Source organism: Thermobia domestica, chromosome 9, assembly GCF_964235325.1.
Source record: "Thermobia domestica chromosome 9, izTheDome1.hap1.1, whole genome shotgun sequence".
NCBI lineage: Eukaryota > Metazoa > Arthropoda > Insecta > Zygentoma > Lepismatidae > Thermobia > Thermobia domestica.
In genome coordinates this window covers 279921218-279944020 of record NC_137462.1, presented here as the reverse complement: position 1 = coordinate 279944020, position 22803 = coordinate 279921218, and the positions used below count along the sequence as shown (strand labels likewise).

General features: G+C 35.5%; 1 protein-coding gene across 1 annotated transcript in view; it reads right to left on the bottom strand.

Moving 5' to 3' along the window:
- Window positions 1–22803, bottom strand: part of LOC145660707 (protein amalgam-like) — a 114615-nt gene that overhangs the window by 50611 nt on the left and 41201 nt on the right. The window contains exons 3-4 of the mRNA XM_081726059.1: window positions 11467–11667; window positions 8736–8857 (exon numbers count right to left, since the gene is read on the bottom strand). Of these exons, the coding sequence (XP_081582185.1) occupies window positions 8736–8857; window positions 11467–11667 (323 nt within the window). The remainder of the gene's footprint in view (window positions 1–8735; window positions 8858–11466; window positions 11668–22803) is intronic.

Below are 22803 nucleotides of genomic sequence, written 5' to 3'. Positions count from 1 at the left end.
CCAGAAGTCAACCAACACTGCAATCTTTAATTTCATCTCTGATGTAGCAATAGATATAAATAAAGGAAAGCATGTAATTGGTATTTTTGTTGATTTATCTAAGGCGTTCGATTCTATAGACCATGGTATTTTGCTAGAAAAATTGTATTCTTATGGCATCAGGTGGCAAACAATTGGATAAAATCGTATATATGATAAGATAAGATAAGATATGCTTTATTGTCATTAAACAACATTTGTTGCAATAGACATTGTCAAATATAACACACACACACACACACACACACAATTATATATATATATATATATATATATATATATATATATATATATATATATATATATATATATTTACAAGTTTTATCACACTATCAGGCAAGTTTTATCTATGTGTCTTTGTTTTTGCTTTCAACTCTTGATAACAGATTTTTCCAAATTCAGAGATACTATATACAGAGTTGCTTATAAGGAAGGATTTACAAAAGTTTTTGAAGTTGTTGTGAGGCATTGTGCGTACATTAAATAATTTCATACCTGTATACTTATAACTCTTTTGAGTAGTGGTTAACCTAACTTGTGACATATTAAGGTCGCCTTTATGCCTAGTATTGTAGGAATGAACATCACTTCGGTGATTAAAATTATCTAAATTTTCTTTTATATACATGAGACATCGATAAATAAATAAAGAAGGCACTGTCATAATTTGAATTTCCTTAAACACTTCCTTGTATGATGCTGTTTTAGGCAATCCCTTAATTATTCTTACTGCTTTTTTTTGCCATTTGAAGACATTCTGTGCACCAGAAGAATTACCCCAGAATATTATTCCATACTCCAAATGTGAATGAAAAAAAGCATTGTACGATGTTATAAGATATTTCTCACTAATTACAGTTTTTAATTTACGCAATAAAAACAATACTCTGGATAACTTTCTACATAAATTTTCTGTATGTTCATTCCAATTTAACTTTGAATCGACGTACATTCCTAACAGTTTTACAAATAACGTAATCAAACTGCTGGCATCTGTAAAGAGGTAAATGGCAGAAGAAAAATGTTTAAATCATCTATAATGAAAGTAACAAAAGGAGTACCACAAGGATCAATATTGAGTCCTCTTTTGCTAAAGATTTGGTTAACAGTCTAGGCTATGTGAAGTCAACATTGTGAAGTCAACACTGATGACATAAATGTTCTTGTCAGTGGAGACTCAGTAAATGAATCAGAAAGGCTCACTACAAAGACGCTAACAAAAATTATTAGTTGGTTAAACCTAAATAAATTAACTATGAATTTAGGAAAACCTAACATTATCAAATTTCGATTCCCGGGCCAAAGAAATGAACTTGTACGAATAACTGTAGACACTGTAGAATTATGTCAACATCTATTAAATTTCTAGGAGTATATGTTAATGAAGATTTAACATGGAATACTCATATTGAATACCGTACGTTAATACTAAACTCAGTTCACTGTGCTTTGCATTCCATAGGTTGCAAGGTAGTTCATGCAAGGAAGCTGTCATGTCCTTATATTATAGCAAAGTTTTTTCAATAATAAACTATGGTGTTATATCCTGGGGGAATTCGAGAATAAGTGCCAGTACATTCCGAATACAGAAAAAAAAATATTGGAATAATGTTTACTATGCCTGAACGATCCTCATGTAAAAATATTTAAAAAAAATATAAATTATTGACATTACCTAGTTTATATATATATCGCACAATTATGTATGTAATCGAACACAAGGATTTATTTGCATTAGCTAATACGATTCACTCATACAATACTAGGCAGAATTGTAATATGTATATTATCCAGCAGAACTATGCAAATTTTAGCAAAACTGTATGTATGAATTGTATAAAATTATATAACAAATTATCAACAAAGTATAAAGACATTAACGAAAAACGGATATTCAGAAATACTCTGTTAGAATTATTGTTAGAAAAAAGGTATTACTCTGTGGAAACATATCTTACTGATAACATATAGAGAATGTAAACCATATCTGACAACTGTAATGCTTAATTGGGGATTGTCCTCATATTGTAAGCTATGAACAGGCAAATAAATATGAATATGAATATGCATTAGTTAAAGAAAAGCACATGACAAAAGTGGAGTTATTTGGCCCTTTTCCCTTAACAATTGAGTTCTCAAAAAGTGTTTATTATAAAAGTTTACAAAAGTTATTGACTTTATTGACTTGTAGTCCCAAACGTCATAGCAATCAGGAAATCAGATTCTGTATTATGAAGCACTCCACAAATGGATGCTTGTTTCTGTATAATATGTAAATACATATCAAATGAATTTTACACGTAACGAATACAGCATGGTTTCTATTTACAATTACAATAAAACTTGTTAACTTGTATCCCTCTAAGTTTGTCATTTGCCTAACTTGGCTTTATATTTGTAAAATTTGTGTTCTTTCATAAGGTATTAGTACTTATTACTTCGTAAGTTGGGGACTTGCATCTTATAATTTGGCCACATTGAAGCAACGTTGTTAATGTTCAATTTAAGTCTGTATGTTGAATACCAGCTAAACATTTGACTATGTACATGATCACGGTTTCACCTCTTAGAAACCCTTTCAGAATGTCCTTTACTGTTGTTACACTTTACAAGATCAATAAACGCAGGGGAGAAAGGCCGGAAACTATCCACTGAAAATAACTTCTTGTGTTCGCTTTGAGAGATTTTCCTTTTAAAGACCTGGCAAGAAATTTATAACAAATGACAATTGGTTTCATGTTGCAAAGTGCAAAAGGAAGAGCGAGAGAGAGAGAGAGAGAGAATAATCACAACTTTTTGGTGACAACATGCTACTTTTGTAAATCCAAAATAAGAGACGGTTTTGGTTCTTTTCTATTTAGAGTGGTGAAATAGCGTTGATGTTTCGATGCTTATTTCCTTAACTGACTATCTTACCTGTATCTATTACTACAGACAGAAGGGTGAAAGGAATAATGTGCTTATCTTTTTGTAGGTAATTGCCATATTCAAATTACAATATTTAAGTCACAGCATGCGAATAGCAAACTATAACTCCGTGTTACGCGAATTGGCGTATGGGATGAACCAACAAGCTCGCAGTGCGCTGTTACTAAACTCTCATGGACGAATCTAATCATTCATAATTGATTTTGTTCGTATTTGTGGACAATTATGAATGATTTGGCCATGCACTAAATCGGGTGACGCCAAAATATTTACTATATACAGACTATTACATAAATATGAAACTGATCTTTGTAATCGAATCATGGAAAAACGGCTGATCCGTTTGAAATGACTTTTGGAATACAGCTAGTATCAATCTCAAGCAAGTTTTTATTGTCACTTTGATTAAAGAGTTTTCTCAAGGGGATAGAGGAGATTTAAAATTTATACCAAAAATTCAGTATATCACGAGCGCGTCAAGTTAGAAGATAAAACGCGGTATATGTGTTAAAAAATGAGACATCTGTCTTAGCGTTTAAGAAAATTTCCTCTGAAGTTGGTAAATACTTATATATTTTTTTTTCGTTATATTGAAATCATTGCCTGTTTTCTTTGATCATATCACAGGAAAACGGTGAACCGCTTCAAATGAATTTTGGAATAAAGGGCACATCCTAAGGAAATAGAGAGGTTCAAAATTTAACCATAAAATATGGTATTCTATGGGCTTTCTATCATTAAACTTTTATTAGAATGTGCATTCAAAGGGGAAAAGAGGTTTAAATATTTTCCACAAATATCTATTTTCCCCGTGAGAAAAACAGACATTTCAGCTAGTGTTTAGTGGTAATTGCAATAATAATTTTAACTGTAGGTTAGTACAAATGAAATGCCAGCTTTGGCTTTTGGTGAGAACTCAACAACATAACACAGGGATTAATTAGGGTCACATGACTAATGTGGCAAACTGTTCAGCAAACGGGCTGGAGATCACAGGTAGTCAGAAGGTAGGTGTTGTTGAACAGCGTTGATTAAAGTACACCATAGAGAACACATAATTGCAAATGATTCAAACTAGGAGATTCTGCACTCAGAGCTTGAAAGAAACTAAAAAGATAACAGTGCATTTGGGTAGGGATGCGCACGAGACAAGATTTGTGGCTGTCTCGTCTCGAAAATGTGCTGTAAAAGTGATGTCTCGACTCGAAAAATGTATATTTCTCTATTGGAAGAGCCGTGTCTCGACTCGAATTTTGTTAGGAAAATCCTGTCTCGACTCGTCTCGTGCGCGTCCCTAAATTTGGGCCAGGAATGGCGAATGAACGTACCATTCGTCACGCAGCATTTCTGTGGACACAAACCTACATTATATTCAGAGCAGCTCTTAGGAGCATCGTGAAAGCGGACCATCACAAGTGTTTGTGCCATTGTAGATGAGTTAGGAATATAGTATATGTCGTTCGGCGTCTCCGTACAATCGGTCAGGTGAAAAAACGGACCATTGGGTGCCACATTAGTGGACATCGGCCAATAAGAATCACCATCTGAAGGCATCCTGTTCTCTGAGTGGAAGGAATAACCGGGAAAGTTTCTTACATTGGAGTCACTTTTGATGAACAATTGATCTGCTACAATAAACAAACAGAACAGTGATTGGATTTTGATCAATGTCCAAAATGGTTTCCAAATCCCCCTAAAAATGTTGTTGGTATGATCAGGTTGATCCATGATATTTTCCTCGAGGTGAAGTCATCATTGCGAATCGTCACAGTGCTCAACTCCATCGCAACTTTGGATGCAACCTTCCAGAAGGCATCAGCAGACATGCTGTTCTCATGTTGCATGAAAATATAGCGACGAATATCGTTCAATTGCCTTTCGAAACTCTCCATGAGTTTGAAGTATGAAACTCTCCTCATCCACCGTATTCTGCTTGTGTCTCTCCCAACGATTACTGCCTCTTGCAGCATTTGATCACTTCTTCGGAGGGAAGACCATCCCTAATAATCGTTTGCTGCAACGTGTGCTTGAAATCTTCATCGTAACGCACACATCAGACTTCTTTCTCTACAGAATCTAATAATTGGCTGAATGATGCCAAAATGTGTTTTTGTAAACGCCGGTATTTTGTTTAAGAGGCATATAGTTTTAATATCTGAAATTAATTCATTGGTAATAGTTACTGCATTGCATAAGAGAATGTTAACGATCTCTAATAGTTTCCGCGTCAAAATGCACTTGGTTCCCTGTGAGTTTGGAAGCTTTCAATGGAACCAAAAGTAGCCAAAATACAGTAAAACTTATCTTCAACGGACCCTTTATTAAACGGAAATATTTCACGGTTCCATGAATTTACTGGCGAAAATCGTGTTAAGTCCTTTTCATTAAACAGAAACTATATTACGCGGACAACGAAAATCAAAATAAACCTTTTAACGGAAAATTTGAAGTTTCGGAGTTCAACATTTAGAAAGCTTTTACACACCTTATGAGAGGTTGGATATATTTTTAGCAAAACGGACTGAAACAGACACAACGGATGTACATGTTTTAATTGAGAATTATACGCAGTCTGAAAGGAGAAGGTGTATTAGAGGAAGAAGAGAAATAAGGCATTGAATTGAAAGAAGAGTGTAGGCTAAAGAGGTATCAAGATTCTGTTAAAAGTTTAAAAATGAAATGAAATCTTTGAGTTTTACGTCCCACGCTTATGCCGGTTAGGCTAAAGGAGACGGTGATGATGAGAGATGAGTGAAATGGTGGAATGAAGAAAGTGGGAGGAAACGGGAGAACCCCGAGAAAACCCACGAGCACGGTGTTTGTCCACCACAAAGTTCACTTGGCGGGGGCTGGGATCGAACCCGGGACCCCAATCACCAGAGGTGAACGGTTAAAAGTTTAAAGGAACTGCAACATTTGCCTTACGTCAGAATGACACTGATATGGTTAGTGTGGTTTCTCAAGCTGAAGTCTTTGTGGAAAGTTGAGCAGACAAGCAGCAATGTGTACAGAAAACCTACTTGACTACTAGAAAAATTAAGTTAACGTGTGTACAGTATTTTTCTGCTCATTGCAAGTTTTGCGTGTATTAATGCATAGAAGAAATAAATACTATATATTGAGTAAGGTACGTACAGCATGATTTTTTTTTTATCTCAGTATATCCATTATATGCATGCACTTTTTTTTTTTTTTGCATAGGTCTACCTTCGTTTTCTCGAGTCCCGTCCGATTCCGTTAAAGACAGGTTTTACCAGTCTTGGGAAGTAACGTAACGCAAGTAACGCGTTACACTCTTTTCAAAGTAAATGTAACGGTAACGCGTTACAAATTTTTAAATAATGTACCTAGTTTGCGTTTTTGTGTGTGTGTGTGTGTGTGTTACATTTCGGATGAGTTACTACAATACATGTATATTTTTCTCGGAAACAAGTGTTATTTCCTGTACGTAAATTTCTCAGAATGAAGCAATGGAGCATGAACTGTCAGTGACCGACAATCAGCCACCGACACGCACAGAGCAGATAAGATTTTAGTGCTACTTGCTGCCTTTGGAATGTGAGTACACCCTCAGAAAAATCACCTGATGTAAGGACCTGAAAGATTTTATCATAGATTTTGACAGCTCCAAATCAATACATTCAGTGAGTGAATTGCGAGTACAGTAGTAGTCTAGTTTACTTTGGTTAGTGTTGTTTCTGTGAAGATAGAGAAGGAAAATATTTTACCGTTCGAACATTTGAGAAATGCTTTTTCTTAAAAGCTGAGGGTGACGGTGGACAGAATTTAAAAGTAAAGTGTCTAGTGTCCCAGCGGAAAATATTTATCAAAAGTCAGAAGTTCATCCACAAATTTGAGCAAGCATCGTGCTATTAATGATATTATAATAATGTTTTCTTCAATATTTCATTCTTGTACTATTCTGTTTATACTTATGGAGTCTTTAGAACTTGAAATTTCTTCGGGAAAAAAGTTTCAATCGCAACAAAGTAAGACAAAAAATATAACATTTATTTTCCCAAGAGATTAAATAAAGAAATATATATTGAGTGTAGGTGAAATAGGAGGTGTAATGCGTTGATTGGTTATAGAGACAAGATATATAGTGATTTCCTATGATATACTACTTCAACTAAATAAATAGATTTTAAATTTGTCAGTGGAACGTCAAAACTTCGATGTAAAAAATTTATAAACTCTTTTACAGGATACGAATATCCTTATAAATGAATAATTAAGAATCATGGTTAATATAAATAGCTATTTTTTTAATTTTCAATTTTTTTATTTGTCAACATATGTATATTATTCTACAGCAACTACAAATAGTGCAGCACACACTGTAAAAAAAAAAAAAAAAAAAAAATCTACACTTTCTTTAGGAGTAAACTGCAACGACTTTTGATCACTTCCTTTATATGCATATAAACGTGCAACAGTAGTGCAAATTGTGTACAAATGTGTGAAAAATATGCAGAAACTTCCAAGGGTGCGAGTCGTGCACATTTCTTACACATTCTGTAGGCTACACACTTCGCACTCCTCTTGTTACACAGATATATACATGTAAAAAGAAGTGATTAAAAGTCGTTGCAGTTATTACTGTGGATGTGTTTGATGGGTACTATGGATATGCCATAATTAACGATATACAGGAAGGAGTTTTATGAATAACCTAAGTGATGAACAGGCCTACTTTATTACTAGAAAATAGTTTGTTAATGATATGTAATATTGGAGTTTTTTCAGATCACTTTGCGCTTTGCATATCCTAGAGTTTCGTTAATTATAGACTTTAGAACAACTAGCTTTAAAAATCATGTATCAATTTTAGAGTTATTGATAAATGCGTTCTCATTTTATTAGTTGTAGTGTAATGCTTCTCTATATTTTGTATATTTAATTTTGCATAACAATATTATTATTATTATTATTATTATTATTATTATTATTATTATTATTATTATTATTATTATTATTATTATTATATAATTAGTTTAACAGAATAATAATAAGCGGACTTTTTTCCTAACGCAGTATGGCATATTTTTGTCACTGTTACATTATAAGAAAATGTTCAAATAGCTGTCAAGTAAGAATTTGTTCTTGCATCTACATAAAGCAATTCACAATAAAGTTAGCGAAGCACATCAAATTTCAATGAAAATAACTGTCCGCATGAAAGGATAAAGTAGCGCTACTATTATCAACCTACAGTTCTAAACATTTACGATGGTTCCGGAAAATCAGAATGTGCAATAATAATAATAATAATAATAATAATAATAATAATAATAATAATAATAATAATAATAATAATAATAATAATAATAATAATAGACAAAATTGAAATAATAAGTTTTTTTTTTTTTACATATTCAAAGTTTCAGACCTAAAAGTAACGCGTTACTTGCGTTACTTTCGAAGTAAGGTAATAGTTACTTTTCTGGGACAAGTAACGCGTTACATTTTAAGGCAAAGTAAAGTAACTCGTAACGAGTTACATTTTTATAAGTAACTTACCCAACACTGGGTTTTACTGTATAAGGTTTACTCTGGAAGTAACTAATAATCATTTAAAAATTAAATATTGATTTTCTATTATTGTTTTCTTGTAACATGTTTACCTTACATGCTATTCTACCTGACTTCTAAAACATTTTAGGTCACTTATTGATTTAACATTTTGTGGAAGTTTCTGTTTTCGTTATCGACCACTGCTATGTTAGTGTTCGCATTGCAGTCAAATCTACTTCTAGTGTTGATACCTTTTTGGTCCAGGAAATTATTGGCATTGGAGATCCTTGCGCTCTGCATCCCAAAGTAGCCTCTTCTCCTAACTTCACTACCACTACTCCTTCCACAGGAACAGCTTCCACAGATGGAGGATCTACACGAAACACAAATAAATTTTAATCAATATATAAAGTTATTATAGTAAACCAGTAGCTCTTTACACAGGATTAGGATATACTAAGTCACATTATAATTTCAAATATTTCACTTCTTCGTGTCTATTTATTGACTTTTTTTTTAAAAAAAAAAAAAAAAAAGAAATTTAACAGCTGGCAAAAATTAAGTTCTTATTACGTAAACTTTCATTTAAGTTTTAAATTAACAATCACTGTATTTTTATTGTTTCCTGAGATTTTTGCTCATAGTTAATCTGATCAAAATATTTATCTGTATGAGAAATATACATCGTGGTATCATATATTTTATTACAACTTAAAGAAATCGATTATATTTTATGAATCTTGAAACTTCTCAATACAAATTTAACTAAAAATGTACTGATTTGAACCATTTAAAAATATATTATATAAATATCTTTAGCCTTATATTTTTATTCGTTTAGATCAATTTTCCAAATTCAGTAAATTTTGGTTTGATTTCCTTCATGCTTTTTTTCTTCCTTTTTAATTGAGAACGTTTCCCAAACTGGAGGTTGGCACAGTAAATGAGCTTCTACCTGTTAGAAATATTTCATCACTGCTACTTCAGATGGCATTATTTTTAATACATAAAAACTTATTGTAAGGAAATAGCTGCCTTCACAATCCAAGGATCTGTCTGTCGTAGTATTATTAACGCCCTGTTCATGACAATCCACAAATTGTCATGGAATCGGCACTCACGATTGGAGATTAATGTTCTTTTTTAAGACCGAGGCTTACTATTCAAAGTAGACGTAAATCAATACTCAGACTTTTATCCAAAGATAGTACCCCAAGGATTCAACCCAGGACCAAGTACAAAGTAATATTCGTATTAGCCATCTTCCATTTAGGTACACCGTTTTCAATGTGATGACCTGTCTGTCAATAGTGTTGTCAGGGACGTTTTTTCGGGGGGAGGGACACGGAAAGAGGAGTTCGAGTCTATATCTATATTGATAAAAAAAAACTTCGCATTTGAAAACATCCTCGATGTAATGTAACGTAATTTAATGTAACGACCAGAGAGAGAGAGAGAGAGAAAATTTGAATTTTCATGTTTCGAAGCATACTTTATAGAGAAATGGTGGCAAGAGTCTTAATTTTTCATGGTATTTCGAATCAAAATAGCATGTTTCAAATTTTATATTTTCAGAAAAAAAATCATATTTAGTAAATATTTCAAAATTTCTTCACATTTTGTGTGTGTTGTAGAGCCAAACTGAATCTCTAGCTTCGTTGAACCCAATCCTCTTGCACGATCTGTAACGTTAAGCGCATTTCTGCTCTCCCATGTGGAAGGACAGATTCTCATCTTATGAGATTAACATCAATAGACCGAAGCTCATCTCACTGTTATACTACTGGCGGAGAGAAGTCCCCTGCCGATTGGCAGTCTACCAGTATCTCTAGTACCTCATATTCTGCTTTCGATGCCAGGAAGCCTGCCAACATCGCAAGATACCAAATCTCATGGTATGACCTAAACCTAGCAGAGGCCATACTATTCTCACCTTCAAGACAGTTCAATTACAGGATCACGTTGCAGTTTCCGATACCACGAGAGAGCGATGGAAATTATTTTCAGTTGAAAATATGAATGTTTCGGGAAAAAAAAAGTCGATGGAGGTTAATGTCCTTTTCAGCACCGAAGTTATATGAGACAAAAGCTACAGTTTATCATCATGTGACATAACAGTTACAGAATCCTTTAACAATAATGTTTCTGAGTTTTTACTTTTTGAAAATAATTGGCTATTAATATTTGTGATCCAAATTTATTCTGAGTAATATTACTCAAGTAGCAAGAAAGCTTTCTGCCTTTCAACGCATGCTTTTCTACAATCTGCCTTTTGTTGTACTTGAATGCGATAGTTTAGATCCTTCGCTGAGCGTCATAGCTTCGCTGGCCGTTCATTGGCTATTGACTTACCACCAGCATAAAAAAGGCTGCATCAGGCTTCCGTCAGGAACACTGAACACAAAGTTGCCCCTATGTAATTTCATTACTAGAATCCAGCTTGCGGCATGCTTGTACGCTTTCAAATTAAGCCGGATGCAAGCTTGCCGACTTCTGATGCAAGCTTACGGCAAGCTGTCTGTAAGTTGTCTCTGCTACTAGGGTAAAACTTACATACGACACACAAATTCAATTTTACAAAACAACACATTCAAATTGCTAAACATTCATTCAATTTACAACACATTTAAAGAATAACTGAACTCAAAGCATTAAAATGCCCATTCATTTCAAAGAAAAAATACTGGTTTCTAATGTAAATTAATGAGCTGAACAGAAGATGGTGCATGTAAAAAGTAACCATAAGGAATTTTGACAGTGTTGCCCACGAGACAATATGAGATGATTTTCGCTACGGAATATGAGACGAAACAGATGTCTTCTAATAGAAACAAATATACTTCTCGAGACGACACAGTTCTAAATCTAGTCTCGTGGGTAACACTATTTTTGGCAAAGTTGTCCCTAACTATTTTACAGAACATGAACACTAATGCACTTGCACAGTTTTAACACCAAAGAAGAAAGTCATCGTCTACTTACACATCACTTCAATGGCATGGGATTGCCTCAGGGGTTGCCATCGCACTACTTCGCATATGTAGTCTCCTGTATCCAAAGCCTGGAGGTTAGATACTTCCAGTGTGTTGTTCTCCCACATCTTCATTCTATCTGGAGGCTCAACACTTCCTTCAGAATCCGCTATCGTAATATTTCCACGTATCCACCTGACGGTATGTGTTCCTTGAAAAACAAACAAAATTGTTATAGGTTATGACTTGACATGTAAGACGCGTTCAAACAGAAACGAGTCGAAGGCTGTAATGTGCACACTGGTGATAAAATTGTAGTATTGTTGCGTGTATAACAAATAGGCGTTCTGACAAGAGAGCAGAAGTTCACAGCCCACCACTAGAGATTCACGTGTGCAAGCCACGTGACTTATAAAGGCAGCAGAAACAGACGCCTATTGTCCAGCGTACGCTAGTCATGTTGTGAGCAGTGCAACAGTGAAATGAAGGTGTCAAAGGAAGGGCAAAGAGGTGTTGTTCGTTTTCTGAAGGCGGAAGGAGTAGGGGGAACGAACATTCATCGAAGAATGTCACAAATGTACGGTGAACACTACATGTCCCTTGCAAGGATCAAGGAGTGACACAAGCGCTTCAGAGAAGGACTGGTGTCGTTAGCCGATAATACACGCTTGGAACACCACACCGCATTACTGATGACGTCGTACAGCTGATTACTCAGGACCGCTGAGTTACACTGAAAGCCGTAGCCACCGAGGTCAACTTAAGCGTCGAAAGTGTGCACACTATCATGACGGAAAGACTGAACTGGCGTAAAGTGTGCTCGTAATGAGTGCCTCACAGTCTTCAACCACAACAGTAAGCATGTGGAATGGCCCACTGTCTTTATCATCTGCAGCGCTATGCCAGGGAAGGGAATGAGTTCCTGGCACGAGTGATAGCTGGAGATGAGTCTTGGTGTAATCACTTCGAAACAGAATCGAAACGAAAAAGTTTCCAGCGAAAGCATCCAGGGTCACCACCACCAAAAAATTCAAGGCCACTCACACAAGTGCAGGAAAAGTTATGCTGGCGTTCTTCTTGGACCTAGACGTCCTCTCCTAATAAACTTCCTGCAGCACGGGACAGCAATGAATGCCCAGCGTTACGCGCAAACATTGCCCGACCTTCGGCAAGCGATCAAATCGAAACGACCAAACAAGCTCACCCGTGGAGTCATTTTGTTCCATGATAATGCACAACCTCATACGGCCAACAAAGTCAGGGCAGTCGCACAGAAATTCAAGAGGGAGGTTTTCGGTCACCCTCCATAGAGTTCAGACCTCTCTCCCTGCGATTACGCCATTTTTGGTCTCGTTAAAAGGCTCTGAGGGGCAAACGATTCACCTCGGACGACGATGTCCAGCAGTACATTTGGAACTGGTTTGCAACGCAGCCCAGGAAATGCTACAAGACAGCCATTCACCGCCTTGTGTCGCAGTGGGATAAGTGCCTCAAAAACCAGGGCCAATACTTCTAACATATAGGAAAGAGTTTCTGTTCCTCGGCCTCCGGCTCGTTTCTTTTTGAACGCTCCTTACAGAACAACGTAAAATCATATTGTAATTGTAAAATTACTTTGATAAGGTGATACGTAGAGCAATCTAGCATTTGGAATTTGTTTTCTTAGAACCTTTTTATTATAAAATTTTTGTTATATCTATAATACAAAGTTACTATAAGTATGGTTTAGAGATTAATACAAGGTTTTAAGAGTAGTTCGCATAAAAATGGGTATTTTAAGGCCCAGACAGTTAAGGGAAGGATTATTACAGAACTTTAGGGAAGCTAAGTGGAAGGAGTTTAGATTTTTTAGTGCTTTAAGCAAGCAAAAAGAGGTTTGTGTCTCGCAGAGCTCTAGGCAAGCTAAACGGTCAGGAAAATTACAGAGCTTCAGGCAAGCTAGGTAGTTGTGGATAGGATTTCTTTTAGAGCTTAACGCAAGCTAAGAAAGAGATTGGGTTTTTATAGTGTTTTAGGCAAGTTAAGTAGGCAGGACATCTGAGACCTTTCGGCAAGCTAAGAGACTTACCCATGCTGTAAGTGTCGCTGGACCACCGATGATTAACTAGCGACATCTCGCCAAAAATTGAAAATTATACCGTTTCGAAAATTATACCATTTCCGTTTTGAAAATTATACCACTAGCGGCATGACACAACGAAATGCCAATGAACAACAAAATTACTCCCCCAAAATATGTTAAATTGCCTATATGCGTGATTTATTTACATTTAGGTGTCTAAAAAACACTAAACAAGTACCACGAGATGGGCGCAAACCACCAACCTTATGATTACTAGGTGCGTGTTCTTCAGACTTCTCCACTGAGGCGATGAAGAAAATCTCAGTTGCAGAGGGATAAATCGCTGAGGTATTTTTTAATTTGGCCAATCAGAGTGCTCCTTTAACCGTGTATATTCGATGATAACCGTTTGGGATCAGATAAAATACGTTCGCCATGTAACTTTATAAGAAAATGACGCACGTCTATTATTTACTTTATTTTAGAGTTCTCCATATTCACTTTCTAATGATCGACGACAGTTGCCATACGCACTCATTTCAAGATTTTTCACTAGTTGATGCAGGGACAGGGGTTACTCTTGAGCCCGGGAACTCGCTTTAGGAACAATTCGCCAGGAAAAAAATAATATATAATAATAACCGCATGCAATGACTGGTGATAGTTCGTATGGGTCGCTTCGCGATTCTCCGCAACGAATCGAAGGAGAGTGGACCAAAATGAAGTCCTTACTGCTACGCGATGGTAACTTCGACACCCCGACTCTACACATCTGTTTCAACTCGACGAAACTCTGCCGCCAATGGCATTTTAGCGTCAATCCTTCGACGTTTCGTTATATCGACGATCGACATTTATCGGTAAGTGGGTCTTTAGGTGTTGACGACGCTTACGGTATAGGGTCGGATAGCGTTAGAAGTTTTAGAGCTTCAGGCAAAGTAAGAGAGCATGAGTGATTAGCTGAAACTGATGTTGATTGAGATTTTACATGAAGCTTTATATTTTTTTTTTCTGAACACCGGTGGCGCTAATGATTTTTGGTTATATGACCTGATGATGGTAACGACTTGTGTTATTTGCTTTTTTGTAGTTTTTGTAGTAGGAGAGGACGTGATATTGTTTGCTAAATAAAAGCACGTGTTGGTAGTTATAAATACAGACTACGTATAGGGTATTACAATATTCATTCCACACCTAAACATTACTTACAAAAGAAGCGTCATTCAGGGCTCCAAGAGGACCATTGCTTCTCCAAAGTTCGTGATTTATCTACATTTTAAGATAAATCCTGCGTTTTACTAGATAGGATAATAGTACAGAGTTTGTCCGGGAAGTAGTGGGACTGATTTTTTCCCGCCAAAACGTGGTGAAGGAAGGGGGTTGTTACTGCACTGGTTGCGAGGTGGGGTGTCTAAGCTACCAGCACACCAATCGCCAATCATCTCCAAGCCTTAACGGAGTGTAGATGTAGTTTAAGGTGAACCAATTTCAATGTGCATTATCATCTTCACAATGAATCGTTTGCTAGATCAACGTTACGTGGTGAAGTTTTGCGTCACACTGGATAAAACTGCGAGTGAGACCCATGATATAATCAAGACTGCTTATTGGAGTGATGTCATGGGTCAATTAAGTGTTTTTGAGAGGCACAAATTGAGCAAGTCGAAAATATAATTGATGTTGATCATTTTTTGACACCAAAAGACTGGTTCACAGAGAGTTTGTACAACCTGGTCAGACTGCGAATGCTGCATTTTACGTCGAAATACTTAACTCAGAAAACGAGTCGCCCGCGTCCGTCCAGAAATCCCTGGATTAGAAGCGTCATCACGACAATGCGCCAAGCTACACTGCCTTTGCTGTCATGGACTTCCTGTCCAAACAAGGCCCCCAGCCACCCTACAGGCAGATGTCGCTCCTGCAGACTTTTTCCTCTTCCCCGACTGCGAAGGGTCATGAAAGGACGGCACCATGACTTGGTCCAGGCCACTCAAGAGGCCGTAACGAGGGAGCTGAAGACCATTCCAGTTTCTGTGTTCCAGGAAGCCTTCAGTGATTAGCAGAGTCACTGAAAACGTTGTGTTGATGCAGAAGGGGCATATTTTGAAAACTATTAAGTTGGTGTGTCAAAATTGTGATTTTTAAATAAAAAAGAACAGTCCTACTATTTTCCAGACAAACACTGTATACCAATGGAAACCGTGAAAACCTAAATACATCAGGGAGTCTTGCCCCTTAACGCAAGCAAAATTGACGCCGATGCTTCTACAATAGTTCGCGATCTAACTCTTAATATGTCGATTCAGCTTAACTTTGTTAAAGAAACCGAAAATTTAAAAGCTTTTATTACCTTACGTTAGATTTTTAAAACTTCTGTCTCAGCAATTCTTTTTTGTTGAATGCAGATACCAATCTAAACGACAAATATACATAAATATTAAAAATGAATCTCAGCAAGTGAAATAAATAAATAAACTAGATGACAATACTTCAAGAGCATTGCCAGAACGAACTTAAAAAGAATTAATTTTTCTTATTAACTTCTACAAACTTTATACCAAATTGTTCCATGTACTTTATTATTATACTCATTAAACAATTCTTGTAATATACTGTATCTATCCATTTATAATTCCTTGAGTAGGCCTACTATTTTTTTCCGTATCTTTTCTTTTAGAGTTCTGTTAGAACGTACAACGATATGTTCTTTTACGAAAACATGCCCAAAACGGAGGGTTCAAAATTGAAAAATTCCCAAAATATCATCTCTTTATGACTTACGGTTCCCGAGATATTGCTCCATAAATTTCCCGAAATTCGAAATTTTTAGCCAATATCTCGGGAAAGGTAAGAGTGACGCTAAAAATTCCATCACTTCTTTCAGAAAGCTTTTGATGCTCTAATCCAATTGTAACACTTCTGCACGGGTCAGCAACCGATGTCCTACTTGTAAAATCCAGACGCGCGTCAATCCGTATATTGTCTCTGGATCCATTACCTTTGCAGACCACTCACAACTAGCACAACTTCAGCTGCCGATATTGCAGGTTTTCCGCAACGATGTTACAATTGAAGGTACCCTGTAATTCTTCGGGTTCGATGTCCATCCACAAAGAACTGGGCATCCATGGCTCAGTGGATACACCACCCCATTTCCTAAAATGGGGAAAATTCTCGGTTCAGGGGTGATGACGTGAGTACATGAAAAAAGAAATCAAATCACAACGCGAGCTGAGAGTTCTATGTAATCCTCACGCAACAGCTTATACTACCCATATAATTGCACATATATTACCCATATATTAGCAAATAGTCCTAAACAAGATTTTCATAATTTTAAACAAGATTACAAATCTAAGATAGTTATTAAATACAGAAAACTTTTAACCGTGACATTCTAGGAATTTACAAATGGAAGTTCGAATATACAATTCTTCAATTTACATTTTGTATTCTGATTGGTATCGAAATCCGAGCATACCACGAGTCATACATAACACTCGCCGTAACAGTAATATTGAAGATCATTTGTTAGCAGTTAAGTATTGTATTTATTTTGATATATATTTTACTGTTGTTTTTGTTTCGAAATATTTATTTTTAGATTTCCTGGATGTCTTCGTTATAGATGATGATGCCCTGTTGTCGGTAACTACCATATTTATTTCTTTTTCGTAGATTAGATATTATTATTATTATTATTATTATTATTATTATTAAACTTATTTTATATCATTAGAATTATTATTATTTAAATCATTTTATATCATTTAAACTTCCGTAGTTATGTATTCACTCTATTTCCTTTAACCATGTTTATTCGTAGCAATACTTATATTTATTATATTTTCATTATTTTTCTTTAGTACATCATATAATTGTCTAATTCTTATTTTTTTCTTAATTTTAATCATTATCAATGGCAGCAGTACTGGTTATACGGAACACATCTTCAACATATAGACACCATATTGATAAAATAACAAGTAACATCCTCAATCTCTCATATCGATGATTGAACAAAATATAAAATATTAAAACACATATATATGATGTATGTTATGTTAGAATATAGTCAATGCCCATTTTGTCTTGTATTTGAGTTCTTGAAATACGTATTCTACATCTAAAACGGCCTGAATATTATGAATTCATTGTTCGAGATAAATGAAATTGGAATAAATTTGTCGAATGTGTGACGTGAATAGAGACTAGGATGAAATTAATTATTGGTGTCCATTTCAGGATCACTCAGTAGTATGTTTTTTAAGTGGAGGATGTGAGGTGCAGGTAGCCTGAGCCGAAACTAAGGTTACTACAACACCAACACAAATAAAATAAAAATAAATAAGGTGGAGTGACTGGGAATATTTAAATTAATAATGAAATGCAAATTACCAACATCTGCATAATCTATTCCCTCTTGGAGATGATAGTGTTCTCCTGCAAGAGCCGCCACTTCCACTTGTAAATCGGTAGAGCATAAATGCAATTTCAGTTACTATGAACCACAGATCTCAGGGTTATCTGGTCTACAGTCATGGTTGAAAGCTACTATAGTGGGTTGTTTGTTAAGTGTCAAAAAGGTTAAAAATAAAAAAAAAAACTTTATAATAATAACAGGTAGCAGCCTGTTTATCTAACCCACTATACTCATGACTGTTATTGGTTCTCTTGGGCAATTATAATCTCTGGGCCCCATACAGAGAGCCGGTCAGACATACTTATGACAAGGGAAAATGCCTCCTTGTATCACACTCCTGAAAACAAACATTTGATTAGTATCAGGTACTCGCCCTGCAGCAAATTGAGTAGACCAAGAATTCTGGTTAGAGATGGTAGTTTTATTCTCACAGAACAGGACATAAGGATAAGAGCGGTGATAAATAGCTTACACTTCAATACACTTGTTACTTTCACTCCTTCTGTAGTGCACTACCACACACACTTATACTTTGCACATATATTTATATATGTATATATTTATATTCATATCACTATTTCCTTTTATAAATAACAAAGGAGGGGAGGACTAAACTTGATTATAAAGGTCTGTCTGACCTTTAAAAAAAAACAATATTTATACAAACTCTCTTATCTCCTCATTTTAGTGAGTTTTTGGTCTCTACACAGTTTTAGAGAGGAGAGAATAATTTCACACTAGATATCATTTAAAATAAATACGATGATAAAGAAACAAACAAAATTTAAACTGATATAATAGCTTTGTTCTGTCGAAACACAGTTTCTGTTGTAGACGAGGATGTCACGCACATAGTTCTAGATGAACATCACAATGTCCTCCCGCATTTCCATTTCACTGTGAAGGGAAATGTTCCTTATGAACTTAGTTACACTAGCTTTTGAAGTTTCGCAAAGTAGACATGTAGTATGTCCTTCAAACAAGCAATTTAAACTGCTTGAACTCCTTGTTCAAATGTCCAAGGAAAGGCACTGTGTAAAAGCGTTACAGGCCTATGGCAATATTTCTACTTGAGATATTGCACATTTTGTTTTCGCCCATACTGGAAGTATTTGTTTCACCAATATTAACGGTGGGGTGTTTGACAAATATCAAAGTTAGCAATCTCTTTTGAGTGACGGTTAGCACTCAGAGAACGAAAAGAGAAAAAGGTTTAACTGTTAATTCCATTTGTCACTCGTCGTTACTTAATAGAACTTATTTACAAACACAGAAGATATGCGCATGGCTTCACACATTCTGTAATTTCACTTGACGGTGTTTTGTACAAGTAGAGTTCACTACACACTCGCGTAGTACTGTTGTTCACGGGAATATCCACGGGGACCGGCAATGTCCTCACGTTTTTCCCGGGTTATCAGCAACTATGTAAGCGAAGTCAGATGACTTCCTTACACCGAAAAGATATATGTTCTCACCTCTAGATACTAAGTTGAACTCCCCTTGTTTCACTCAGAAACAAGTATATCAATCGCACAAAACCAAGAAAGGAAGACACTCGCTCCCTTTCGAGTCCTTTGACAAAAGGTTGTGTGCCTTCCGACAATATTCTGGGTGGTCCTCTCTGCAAATACACTTGTTCAGCTACCTTCCGTTGCAAATTTCACCTTCACCCTTTTGACAAGTGCTGCCCTTTCTCCAAGGACGGTCAGCTCGGAAGCTTCTGCTCCCAGCAGAAATCTATGAGAGTTTTTAACACAATTATGTTTATCTTCACTTGTTACACACGTATTAATATGAGAAACATATGTTATTATACATAAAAATAAAGGAAAATATACAAAGAACACATAGTTATGAAATACATGAACTGTCATCTCTATCAGAAGCAGCAGTAAGCCCAATTTCCTGTGGCTGTCCTTCAAAACTGTCTGCTACTAATGCATCCATGTTTGTTTGGAGAGGGATAGAGGAAACATCTTTGTTAATATTTACTTTTTACAATTACAAGATCCAAGTGTCTTGTTCGATAAGGGATACACGATGATAAATAAATCAAGAATTTTATACGGTATTTCCAAGAACGTTTTTGAGCGTAATACGATAATATTAATAATTAACATAGAAAAATAAGTCAAAATAGAGTAAACATTCAAACTGCTGTTGCATCTTGGGAAAGGAGTCTAGATCCGCTTGCTGACCCGTACTGGTCATGGGGGAAGTGGGGGCGGAAGCGAAGCTTGAGCCTAGCATCGCACAAACTCACACCTATAGAAATCTAAAAACTCACATGTAGAAGCTAAAAATTTTATGACATTTTACACAATAGAAGCTGTGTGTCTCTACCCACTGTTTCCAAACCAGAGTGGTACCACTAAGGAAGTTTGTAGAATCCTTCCTGTGTATTGTGAGCTTTATTTATTCCCAAAACTAGTGATTTCTTTCCATGGTGAGTTGTGAGGACTCCACATCTCGAAGTCTAAGGCGACGAGAAGTCGGGAAGAGAAAAAAAAAATTCTCTGTGAGCGCTTGCTCTGTCTTCCAGCCAAAAATCCAATGTATGATTCTCATCGAATATGCTTATTTCTTCAATTATTAATCCTTTCGTAGACATATTAATATCATTCTTCTTTCATCCCCATGTATGCTATGCATTGTCCAATACCCAGTAATTAGATGCAAACATTTTATTACAATATAACAAGCCTATAAACGAAAATAACACAAATAAATATAATACAATATGATACAATATTGTATTAATATTCCCGTACTACGCTCCAGTGTTTTACACAATTTAATCATAATACCTTGATATATGTTAAAGTATGCTAATATTCAAGCAATTAATTTTATCACAATATACTCTATTTACATATTGATAGGTAAATGTGCCCCTCATCTGCATTTTGATATGCAGATGATGGAGAAGGACATAGGCCTTCTACAAGGAGTGTGACGTGAATAGAGACTAGGATGAAATTTTTTTATTGTTTATTAAAACAATTGATTTAAAATATACCTAGAAAGTTGATTCACGGAAATAATCCTCTTATTTGAACAAACAAAGTGAAGTGAAAGGGAAAGCAACAACTATTTCTGACCATAGAAAAGCGGACCTGTGACGAGATAAACAAGGATTTCCTGATTGACGTCACAGAGAAATAACAATTTTGTGGTTAAGAAAGACCAGAAATAGAGAACAGGAAGATAGAAGAGAAAAACAAATTGTGTATAAAAACACTAGTAAAAATTTACTAGAGGTCAGTTGATCATTCTCGGACGAAGTATACTAGTCGCGTTATCCGCACTCAGTACCCGCGTAGACTTTGTCCGTCTCTCCATTCAATTGTTGGATGTTATACTTGGAAACATGTAAGTTGGAATTATTCTTTATTTGTTTCTTAATATGCATAAGATTATTACCAGAGGTAGCATATATTATAATCATATTCCTCAAGCACCTTAGGCCTGTGTGCCAGGACTTGTAATTTGACATTGTACTAAATTTAAATTTGCATATGAAATTAATTCAGGTTTTAAAATACGCTACTGTCCAAAACTATTTGATTTAATGGTTTGAATTTATGTTATTTATCAAGATAATGGACAGGAGTAATTTATAGCATTTCATTGCAAATAATTGTACATGTTTAATGAGCTTGTTGGTCCAAGATATTATGCCGACATTCGCGTCGTGCTTTTATGTAATAATTAATTTAGTTGTGAGGGCCAACTAAGCTCATCTTTATGATTCAATTCAAATTTACTGTAAATAAAATGATAGACTAGATTCCTAGTGTCATTATTTATCTATTTACTCGTAATGATAATGAAAATCCCCGTTCTCTCTCACGTAACAAGGTAACTAGCGAGTTAGATGTAAGTTCCATCAACTTAGTTAAATAATCACCAAGCTCATTAAACATGTACAATTATTTGCAATGAAATGCTATAAATTACTCCTGTCCATTATCTTGATAAATAACATAAATTCAAACCATTAAATCATATAGTTTTGGACACTAGCGTATTTTAAAACCTGAATTAATTTCATATGCAAATTTAAATTTAGTACAATGTCAAATTACAAGTCCTGGCACACAGGCCTAAGGTGCTTGAGGAATATGATTATGATATATGCTACCTCTGGTAATAATCTTATGCATATTAAGAAACAAATAAAGAATAATTCCAACTTACATGTTTCCAAGTATAACATCCAACAATTGAATGGAGAGACGGACAAAGTCTACGCGGGTACTGAGTGCGGATAACGCGACTAGTATACTTCGTCCGAGAATGATCAACTGACCTCTAGTAAATTTTTACTAGTGTTTTTATACACAATTTGTTTTTCTCTTCTATCTTCCTGTTCTCTATTTCTGGTCTTTCTTAACCACAAAATTGTTATTTCTCTGTGACGTCAATCAGGAAATCCTTGTTTATCTCGTCACAGGTCCGCTTTTCTATGGTCAGAAATAGTTGTTGCTTTCCCTTTCACTTCACTTTGTTTGTTCAAATAAGAGGATTATTTCCGTGAATCAACTTTCTAGGTATATTTTAAATCAATTGTTTTAATAAACAATAAAAAAAATTCATCCTAGTCTCTATTCACGTCACACTCCTCCACTTAAAAAACATACTACTGAGTGATCCTGAAATGGACACCAATAATTAATTTCATCCTAGCCTCTATTCACGTCACAAATGATTTATTATGTTTCAGAAATTCATAATATTGATTATCCCTGGTAGCAACCTGTCACCACGGCATGGCGCGTCCTCAGGTTGCGGATCGAGGAGAAGGCCTCTAGATATAGAGGTTAGCTGCGAATATACTGAATAAGCAGTCGCGGACA